Below are 11,647 nucleotides of genomic sequence, written 5' to 3'. Positions count from 1 at the left end.
CGAATATATTTCAGTTAGCAACCATTTGTTGCTATTCTTTTTCGCATTTGTTGTTGAGGTTAGGTGGTCTGACATGCTGGTAAATGTAATTATCCATAGAGGAATGCAAGAGTTACTCACCGACAATGAGAGAAAATGTTATCTGGAAGGCTTCTGATGCATATTATCTACTCCTTGGGAGCACTTCATATTGCATTAGAGCAGTAGCCACATCAGTCCCTATAAAAGAACTTTTAGCTGTGTACTCTTTTTGTAAGAGTCTTATATGAGTTTCTTTTTCCCATTTTGTTGTCAAACCTTTCTGTTTTAGTTATATGTGTAACTTGTTTCCAAATGATACTGCTAGCCCTGATATTTGACAGGTAGTAGGATGATTATCGGGCTAGATTTCGGATTTATTCAAAAGCTAGAATGAATAGAAAATTAGGTTTGTTTACCGAGAGTAGCTTTGCAGCAAAAATGAAAAGGAAAGTAGATTGTTGAGCTATTTGCAGAGGCTTAGCCTAATTCTATTAATAGTCCCACCTGTACTCCCTTAGGCACAACACTAGATTTCCATTGGATGATCAAATTTAGTCCTAATTCTCCAAGATTTGGAGTTCTGGAGAAAACTGCAAGGGACAATGCTACAGTAGAAAATTAAGACTCTTTAAAACATCCACTCCAACAAAGCTGGGAATCGCAAAAGTAGTTTAAGACTTAAAAATGTTAAAATGGTAACCCAACACTTATATTTTTGGAATAGACACAATAAAACTTATGAAGGACTAGGAGTTATAATATAATATTCTTACTAAATCCTATATTAAATTTGGATCATAATTCTAAGCTTCTTGACTCTAGAGTCCTTAATGTTATTTTTTCTCAAGCTTCTGGTTGTCTGAATTAACCCACAAGCACAGATTTAAGGATTTTTCTCTAATCTAATGTACTATATGATTTTAACTTGAATAAAAATAATATCTAAGGTCCTCTTAGTCCACTCCTAGTATACCCCAGGTGTAAGCTAATTCCTGATATTCCCTAAATATGCTGTAGTTATGAAAATTAAAAATCTACTTATGCTCATGGAAAACTAGGGTTCCAGTAGACAAAACCATATATTATTGGCAGTGGAACCATATGATATTTGCTTATGCTAGATGAATATCGGTGATGATTACTATGATGAATCACCATAACCTTCTTGAACTGCTCACAGCACAAGAAAAATATGCTTTCTGGGGTTCTGACGACAAGATTTTTTTTTTTTAAAAGCTTGTTGGGAGGTGCAACATTTGTTGATAATTTTAGAGCTTTTGGCCAAGATAAAAAGACATTACATGATATTATTACTTTGTCTATCTCCCTTCTTATATGCAAACTCCCTGTCTGCTCTGATACAAAACTCAAATGAAAATTATGAAACATAAAAAATGATAAAGAGTTGTTTATCTAAGCAAATGAATAGTGAGGAGGTTGTAATTGATGAAAACTGATAAATAATATATTTCAATTGCATACTTATTTTGCTTTTGTATTTTAATTTGAATTTAGCAATTATATGCTATATGCATGTTTTTTGGGTTTATAAAAAAAATTCATGCATAAATGACTTGGTCGAGAGAGGTGAGAAGTCAAGTTAAAGTTCTTGACAGGTCAGGAAAAGAAAAGGTTAAATTGGAGAATTAATGCAATTTACAATACAACAAATTGGCAAGTCATTAGTCATCTCCTGTGGTGGATGATGAAATTCCCAATGAAGATGCAAATGTTGCAGTTGTATCTCCACTAAGATACCTCTTTAGTCGATCCAAGTCATCAGCTACATCAAGCATTGTAGGTCTTGTGGAAGGGGACTCTTGAGTGCAAAGAATACCCAACTCAATTAATTCTCCTATTGCAACTTCCCACATCTTCGTTACTTCAGGGGATTGATCTCTTGCAGCTCTCAACAAAGAAGAGTCTATCACCTGTTCCATTCTACCATGGTAGTAACTCTTCACCCATCTATGCAGGTTTAGCCCACCAGCAAACATGTCATCTGTCGGTCTTTTTCTAGTGACCATCTCAAGAACTACAACACCAAAGCTATAAACATCTCCTTTAGTAGATGTGTTTGAACCGAACCCATACTCTGCATTTTTGAATGAGAATTGAATAAGGCAGTGCTTTGTGCCCATGAGTTGTAAGACAGGACTGAATTGCAAAGTTGGATATATGACGATACAGATTGATGAGACAAATCGGATCCTTTTCATAGCAATGGTGTGATACTTATACAGTTAAGAAATCATTTTACTTGCCTTGACATGTGGGTGGATTTAGGTGGGAACCAGTTGAACAGTGATTGTTACTAATCATTAACTTATAGTCTCTTCATCTTTTATGCATATTTTAAGTAGATGAAAAATTTTATAACCTACCTGCATTGTGGAAAATGTTACTCCCTCCGTCCCAAAAAGATTGTCCATATTTCCTTTTTGGTTTATTACAGTTAATCCTTACATTGTCTATTATACGCTTATTAAATTTTATCTTATTTTCAGTAACTCTCATCAATTCTTACTTATTATTCAATTATAATAATTGCTCATGTGTTATTTAAGATGGACATAATTGAAAAGTTATATCAATAAAATAGTCCTTTTAACCATTTTTCTTAATTGTGTGATAATAGAAAGCACTATCTTTTTGGTTTTTTGGTTTGTTGTTTAATGTCTTTTAAATTTTTGGTTTGCTGTTTGCTTTTGCAGATGCAGAAGCAAAGGGTAAATTCATACCTGGTGCAATATATCCGATAGATCCAGATAGCAAATTTGCAGTAGAGTTGCCCACATTCTCAACTACCCCAGCATTTCCACCCCCAACTGTCAAAACTAACCTTGCAATGCCAAAGTCAGAAACCAGAGCTGTCATGTCATCATTGAGAAGAACATTGCTTGGCTTTAGATCACAATGTATGACTTTAACATGGGAATGGTGATGCAGATAAGCCATCCCCTCAGCTATGTCACTGCAAATATTCACTCTCTGGATAAGAGTCAAATCAGAAGAGCCTGAACACAAACCTGTACCTGAATGTGGGTACAGACGGCTGTCCAGACTTCCATTTGCCATATATGGAAGGACAAGAGCCTTGAAATCAGGAAGACTACATGCTGTTATGATCCTTATCAAATTCCTGTGTCGAATCCTTTTCAACACTTGGCATTCTCTGTTAAAACTCTTTGTTGAATTTCCAGATTGGAACTGCAATACCTTCACAGCTATGGGAGTCCCATCTGGAAGAATTCCCTTATAGACACGTCCATAACTACCTATACCAATTAGTCTCTGTCCATCAAATCCTTCAGTGGCCTCTGACAGTTCTCTATATGTAATTCTTGGAAAATTGTGGATCAATTCAGGCACCGTTGGTTTGCTTGTTCTCTCACTTCTCACTGAATTTCGAGACGAAATAATTACTTTGAAACGGCGGATTCCAATTGCACAGCATACCGATGATAAGAATGCTGATACTAATATAACTAGGACAAATATAATCAAGAACTTTTGTGAACGAAACCAACGTCTCTTATGGGCGCAAGCAGGCATGCAAGGAACTGCGCCGCAAAGGTCCAAATTTTCTAAGAATGATGCATATGTAACTGAATCGAACACACCACCAGAGGGAATTGCTCCGCGAAAGTTGTTAAAAGAAAGATTAAGGTACGTGAGGGTTGGAATTTTGTTGAGGCTGACTGGGATTGTTCCAGAGAGGTGGTTTTTGGAAACATCAAAAGATTCAAGGTTCTTCAGATCACCAAGTGAAACAGGTAGGTCCCCTTCAAGAGAATTGTGTGAGAAATTTATCATCCTCAATGCAATGCAGCTTGACATTTGAACGAAGATACTTCCAGTCAAGTTGTTTGAAGAAACGTCGATCTCTTGAACATTTTCCAGCTTGCTGAGTTCGATTGGCAAAGGCCCTTCTAGACGATTGTGTGAAAGATTTAGGAATATCCGGATCTCATGTAAACCTGATATTTGTGGAGGGATGCTCCCTGTCAATCTGTTATAGGACAAGTCTAACTTGTACAGATCAATGCACTGCCCTAATGTTGGAGGTATGGTTCCTGAAAGGTTGTTGTTGTTGAGAAACATAGAATTCACTTTTACCAAGTTTCCTAGACTTGCAGGTATTTCACCAGAGAATTGATTATTTGATAGATCAATGAGACCAAGTTTAGGAAATTGGCCTAATGCTGCTGGAATTGCCCCAGTGAACAAATTGTGCGATAAAAAAAGTTGTTCGAGGTTGAGCAATTGACTGATCTTTGCTGAAATTGTTCCATTTAGATAATTGGATGTCAAATTCAGCAGTGTAAGGCCAGAAAGATTTCCTATACCCGAAGGGATTGATCCATAGATCTGGTTTTCTTGCAGCACCAGGGAATGCATTGTGGTACTAAGTTGGCCAATGGAACTAGGCATGCTTCCTCCGAGTCCCATGCCTGCCAATTCGAGCTCCTCTAGGTCAGTGCAATTTCCAAGTGCATTGAAGAATGGCTCAAGATTAGTGTTTTTGTTGTGACTATACATATGGTTGTATGATAAATGGAGGAAGCCAAGTGCTTGTAGTTTCCCTATAATGTTTGCAGGCAATTCACCAGAAAGATGGTTATACTCCACGTCTATATTGTAGAGATCAACTGAAATATTGGTTAAAGATACAGGAAGCTCTCCTGTAAATTGATTGTTGTACAAATTAATGGTCCACAGGTGTGGACAATTTCCAATTTCTTGGGGAATTTTTCCTGTGAGAAAATTATAGGACAGGTCAACATTTCCTAATGAAGTACAGTTGGAGAATAAGGTAGGTGGAAGTTCACCTGTCAATTTGTTATCCATGATAGTTATCAAAGTGAGTTTGGAAAGAAGGGCAAAGGACTTTGGCAATGAGCCTTGTAGATTATTCATGTCTAACTGGAGATGACGCAGGTGTCGAAGAGAAGACAATTCAGGAGGGATGATTCCAAAGAAGTTATTTTCAATGAGGTTGAGGACTCGAAGCCCTGTGAGGTTTGAAATGATTGGTGACAGTGGACCAGTGAGTTCACTGCTTGTCAGATTGAGTTTTACCACACGGTGATGATGACGCCTGTCACATGTGACCCCTGTAAAGTTGCAAACTTCTACTGCTCCAATCCAGTTTGCAAGCCTAGAATTGGGATCGAAAACTATGGTCTTCCTAAATGCTAGAAGAGCAGCCTTGTCTTTTAGCAACGAATGGTGGAGATGGCGGTGGTGACCTGAAACTACAAAGGAAGATGTTAAAACTAAATGCTGGAGCAGGAGCAGCTGCAGCAGAAAAACTGTCCTAGTGGCTGCCATTTTTATTGTGCTGTAAGTACCCGATACTATTACTTATGTTAGAGTCTACACTTCTATTTCCATTATGCTTCATTGGAAACTTTAAACACATACAGAGAGAGAGAGAGAGAGATTTTTGATAAGGTGGTTTGACAGAATGATAGAAGATATTGGTGAAAGCGATATACCTTTTGGATTGGATATGAAAAATTCAATGCAGGCTATGATTTTTGGGTTGACCGGAAGTCTAATTGCATCTTTTCCATTATGGGATAGAAACATCAATGAATAGATTTTCAACTAAACTTAAAAAAAAAAATTATATTGCTAATCGTTATTCTTCTTTAACAGGCGTGCAAAATTTCAACCTATGCTGTTGGAATATGCTGTGCCACGCATAGTTGCACATACATGTGATACACAAAGGGATACACGTGCCGTACTCAAGTGTGTAGGGCTGCAAATGAGTTGAGCATCACCATCTCTTGCAAATTTCATGAGCTTAGATGCTCCAAATCCAACTAAAGGTTTTCTTTCCCCACATAAAATTAAGTTGTAAATAAATTATTCATAAAATCATTTGAAACACCAGAAATACTTGAGTAACATTTATTCTTTTTATAATTTTATATAATGAAGTGCATAAAATTTAATTATATTTTGAGTATAATTAAAGTTATAGACAAGCTAGCTCACGAGCCTAAAACGAGAATAGATAGAGCTTTACATAATTTATGCCTGACTTGTTTATCAAACGAGTTTGAAAATTAAGTCGAATTTTAGCTATTTTAGCTTTTGAGGAACAAGACTGAATAAGCATTTGTGTTGGGGCAAGCTCCGAGTAGTTTGTAAGTGGCTTGACTCGTTCGTACTATCGTGCATGGGTGCTCGCACAGACACACAGAGAGAAGGAGAGGGAGTTGACATTTGATACGCAGTGTTCATATAGACGCCACGTTGTTGAGAAAATTTGTTGGTGATTTCTTTTAGAAACTGTGATCAAATGGAAATTTTATTTGGATGATACAAAAATAAATTGAATATCGTTGTACCTGCTCTGCTATTCTGTCCAAGCCAGGTTGAGTAAGAGGTAGGGGGCGTTGACATTGTAGTGGTTCTGTGAGTGCTACTTGAATCCAGAATGTTTGAGTTGACATTTGAGTGCTATTCATGACAGGCCACTATCTTCGGCTTTCCCCGTTGGAAACAAGATGATGCTAATCTCTGTCATCTCAACCTGAGGAGCCCCCAATTATCACTACTTTTCTCACGAGGGATATAATAATAATAATAATAATAATTTTACATTTAAGGGCTATTTATTTCAGCTTAATGGCAGTTTATTGAAATAAATTTGTATGAATGATTTTAAAGTTTAGTTTTAGAAGTGATTGAAAAAGCTATGTAACTTATTCCATGAAATGATTAAAATTGTCCCTATAATTAAAAAAAATGACGCTATATATCATATCTTAATTATTAAAAAATTAGCTCTTGGTATTATTTTTTAATCATTTAGCTAAATTAAATAGTAATTCAGATTCAGCTCAAATAAACGGCCTCCTAGTATATTATGTGCGTCAATTTTTCAGTAAAAAATATTGAATAAAATTGTTTTTATTGTCATAAATTAATATTGTTGCAGATGAAGATGAGCCACCTATAGTGTAGTTGTCGACAATGTCGCTATCAGGATAAATGGTGTTGGGGATAACTTGTTGGATAAAATTAAAACATCCAATTTGGAAATCTTGTAAAGAAGTTTTAAATAATAATAATAATAATAATAATAATAAAAAAAAAAAAAAGGAAATTGCATGGTGGCAGTCAAAATCTGTTGCATTTAATTGTTTCCTGAGGATTGAATCATATTTTAATTTGGGGGCACCATTTTTTTTCTTGTCTTTTACAATTTGTGCCCTCAATTCTAAATTACTTGCTCCTTTTTTTAGAATATAGGAAAGAAAGGATGATGAAGATTTTGTTTTCTGATCCATGCCACTCAACTCAAGGCTTAGATGAAAAGGATAAGTCCACTTTCCTAATCTTGAAAATTTTTTTCAGCTTCTTAACAATGATTTCTGCCATAGGTTAAGAATATGTTTAATAATTTCTTTATTGCTGTTTATTTATAATAGAAAAAAATTCAGTGTAAAAATTAAAAAGACCAATACATAACAATACCATCAGAAGAGGATGCAATTTTAACAAGTTGCAAAATTAAGCGTATTATATCGAGAGAGAAAAAAAAAAAAAAACTTTCATGTGAAAATTTTCGTGCTGGCAGAAACTTTCATATGTAACCGGAGGAAAATTTTCGCCAGATCAAATAATATTTTGGCTTTTGATCTCGTGATCAACAACCTTGCATGGCCGTCGTGGCTCCCCAATAACATTCCTAACCAACAATAAAATGGGTAATTTCTGGTCTAATGATTTCTTTTTTCCTTTTTCTATAAATTGAAAGTATTTAAAGTTAGATGAAAATACATATTTAAATTCCTAAACTTATCAAATTTTGCTTATTGAATCTCTGAATTTTATTTGTTAATATTAAGCTCTTCAGCTTTTGTTTTTGTTGAGATTAAACCCTTACAAACTAAGAGCAAATGAAAATCGAAGTCACTAATAGAAGAAGATAGACTCCAATGATAATGTGATATAGAAAATTCATAATTTCATGTGGAGATTGAAATAAAGATAAAATAAAAATCAAAGCACAGAAGAGAACCGTGTTAGATGCTTCATTTTCATTGCGTCATTGATACATATTTCATGATCTCAGTTAAATAAGTATTCAGTTTTAACAAAAACAAAAGTTGAAGGATTTAATGTTCGCAAATAAAAGTTTAAGAATTTAATCTGAAAAATCAATAAATTCAAGGGATTAAAAATAAATTTTACCTTTGAAGTTTTAGATAATATTAAAATTATTTGGCTATACCTAATACCAACATGAAGGATTAAAACGTATAATAGGCAAGATATCCATCCAAGTTCACAAATAACAAGGTCCACTGAGAATGGATAGAAACTTAGAAAGTACAAAACGGCAAACTGACTATAACATACAACAAAGTAACGAAATAAGTAATAATCAAGAACAAACCCCAGTTGAACCAATTTCTCTTTTTAGAACAAGTTGACATTCCTGAACTTGAACCACATAGATTTGGATTGCCTAAAAATGACAATTTTGTAACTGAATTGAAGATTCCACCTGTTGGATCTTTTTAAGGCTTGTTGGGATTCTTCCCGATATGTTGTTTCCTGAAACATCAAAGGCTTCCAAGTTCTTTAGATTACCAACTGAATCAGGAAGGTTATCTCGAAGAGAATTATGGGAGAAATTTATCTTTCTCAATGAACTGCAGTTTGATATTTCAGGAAATATAATTCCAGTTAGGTTATTTGATGAAACGTCAATCTCTTCAACATTTTCCAGCTTGCTTAGCTCAATTGGCATTGGTCCGTCAAGATTATTATGTGAAAGGTTCAGAAACATTCTGATTCCCCGCATTCCTGATATTTCCTGAGGGATTTTTCCAGTCAATTTGTTATAAGATAGGTCTAACTTGAATATATCAGTTAGCTGACCCAACGTTGGAGGAATAATTCCTGACAGGAAATTGTTATTGAGAAAAACATAATTAAGCTGAGCCAAATTTCCCAAGCAAGTGAACATTTGCAGGTAATTCACCAGAAAGATGGGTACTTTCTACATCTATACTATACAATGAGGTATTGGACAAAGAAGTAGGAAGCTTTCCTGTTAGTTGATTGTTGTATAAATTTATAGTCCACAAGCGCGGACAATTTCCAATTTCTTCCTGTCACTAATTATCAGACAGATGGACATTTCCATAAGAGTTATTAAAGTAAGATTAGCAAGAAATGTGAAAGATTATGGTATTGAACGTTGTAAACTATTTGTATCAAGCTGAAGAAGTCTTAACTGTCGAAGAGAAGACAATGCTGTAGGAATAATATCGTAAAAGTGATTTTCGACGAGTTTCAGGACTTTAAGAGCAGTAAGATTTGCAAGAACAGGTGGAAGTTTTCCTGTGAGTTCATTTCTGGAAAGATCGAGTTCTTCCACTCGGTTGTGCTCCTGGTTACACATTACACCTATAAAGTCGCAAACATCAACGGGCTCAACCCAGTTGGCAAGAATGGAATTCGGATCAGAAATTATATTACTTTTGAATTCCAGAAGAGCAGCCTTGTCCGTCAGCAAAGAGTAGTCCGCAGAAACTGCAGAAGGGTATGTTAAAAACCAGAAATGTAGTATTAACAGAAGGAATCATTTAGAGAGCAATAGGGGTGAAATGGTTGTGATTGGTGACGTGTCATCAAGCTAGCACTAACATAATATAATTGTTTATTAAATCAATTTGAAAAGTGCAAAGTGCAAATGCTTTGAATAGTATATGAACAATGTTGGTGGACATGCAATGAAGAAAATGACATGAAGCATATAGATATTTTTATTTCGACACAAAGATATTTAACTATAATTGTATTAATTTTTTTAAATTTTTTTCTTCTTGCATTGACTGTACTCAATAATTCATTTTCTGTATCTTGCAATAAAAGAAGATGAAGGTTGACTAGTGGTTGAGCATTCGGTTTGATTTATAAAAATCCGAATGGAATCAATTCAATTTTGACTATATTAATTTGGTATTTTGAACAATAGCTTGATTTGGTTTTGGTAATAAAAAAACCAAATCAAACTGAATTATATATATATATATATATATATATATATATATATATATATATGCAAAGTTGTGAAGCCGTATCATTAGGGATGAGCATAGTTTGGTTAATTTTGCTAGCACAATTACTCTAGAAACTCAGGTTCTTGATCATCCTTTCTTACGAACTCTACACTAATTATTGCATGATAGTTGAGGGATTTCATACCTTAGACTATATCGTTAATTATTATTTTTTTGAGCTTTGCTCTCTCTTCATAAAAAAAAAAAAAGAAAATTGAAAAGCCGAATCAAGTCGGTGATATAGTTAATTGGTTTAGTTATAGAAAATAAATTAATTTTACTTGAAATTTGAATCATCCTAATTGAATTCACTAGTTTAAGAAAAAAAATGAAATTTCGATTTTCAATTTTTTTGTTCAATTAAACTACAGATCGACCACTACATATCATAAATATTTGATGAGATAATTTATTTTTGTTTTTCAAATCTTTCTAGTATTATTGAAACCGATTAAGAATGAGAAAACTAAATTACTTCTTATTGATGTTAACGAGTGAATATATATATAATTCTAGATTGGAGAAAATAAATATCTAGACGATGACAACTGTTAATTGAACAAATTCAAAAACTCAAAAATAGCTCCCGGTTAACATTTCTTTTCTTCAATTTTGAATTTGGGGCATTCTTGTGGAAGAAGAGAAACAATAGCAAATGACAACTTAAAACGATCCATTTCATTTACGAACAAAACGACCTCGTTTCACTTTGACTTTTGTTCATTATTACCCTGCGATTTGAATCCTAATAAGTATATCAGCTACATATTTAAAGTTATAAAAATGGAAACAAAAAGAAATAGTTGAATCAGTGTTTGCACATCCCCAATGATTTTATGTCCATAAAACCAATATTTCATAGAAACATATATATTTGGTGATTTTAAAACTAAAATAGCTATTAATTGAGTTTAATTAAAAAAAATTATAAAATGAGAATTGCTCTCCGTAATATTTTACATACTTGTCATATCTAAAGGGAGCTTAAACTTTTATATTGTTTGGAAAAACACCTTCAATAATGCGTTATTTTATATTGTTGCCCCTAATTGAGGAAATTTTCTGCTAATTTTTTAATCATGTGATATAGTTTATTTCTATTTTGAAAAAAATATTGGTTCAATTGGTTGAGGAAGGCTGGGGAAAGAATCTGAACGTATAATATATTTACAAAGTGATTTAAGAAAACAAATTATCATTTTTAAATTAAATGATAAACCTTTATTGTAGTTATTAAAACAATGAGTATCAAATAAATTTTTAATTTACTTCAATATCTCAAATAGTTTTTTTTTTTTTTTTTTCTGAAGAATAGGTGGACTACATTCTGTTTTTAATATCAATTAGCTAGAGAAATGCATTTCAATGCAACTTGCAGTCACAAATATTATATATTTTTTTTCAAATGCATTTTTTACTTATCATACTCATTACATGCTAAGTATTTATCATAAAAAACATGCCAAACGACAAAAATTTATATTGTGTAACCAATTGAGAAGGTATAGTTTCAACTTTCAAATGAATAA

At 33.6% G+C, this 11,647-nt stretch overlaps 1 protein-coding gene and 1 pseudogene across 1 annotated transcript; both read right to left on the bottom strand.

Annotated features, from left to right (window-relative positions):
* Nucleotides 1-1,636: 1,636 nt before the first annotated feature.
* On the bottom strand, nt 1,637-5,355 carry LOC105630394 (uncharacterized). The gene is made up of 2 exons (XM_012212194.4): nt 2,763-5,355; nt 1,637-2,116 (listed from the first exon to the last, which is right to left on the bottom strand). The coding sequence occupies exons 1-2, from the start codon at nt 5,353-5,355 to the stop codon at nt 1,704-1,706; spliced, it is 3,006 nt and encodes a 1,001-aa protein (XP_012067584.2). The 3' UTR covers nt 1,637-1,703.
* A 3,160-nt stretch (nt 5,356-8,515) lies between these two features.
* Nucleotides 8,516-11,089, bottom strand: LOC149499334 (receptor-like protein kinase BRI1-like 3; annotated as a pseudogene).
* Between the last annotated feature and the right edge of the window lie 558 nt (nt 11,090-11,647).

This window comes from Jatropha curcas, chromosome 1 (assembly GCF_041381405.1).
Source record: "Jatropha curcas cultivar XTBG-Jc1 chromosome 1, XTBG_Jcur_1.0, whole genome shotgun sequence".
NCBI classification, from domain to species: Eukaryota; Viridiplantae; Streptophyta; class Magnoliopsida; order Malpighiales; family Euphorbiaceae; genus Jatropha; species Jatropha curcas.
The sequence above is the reverse complement of the archived record's forward strand: the minus strand, read 5'-3'. Positions and strand labels throughout refer to the sequence as shown.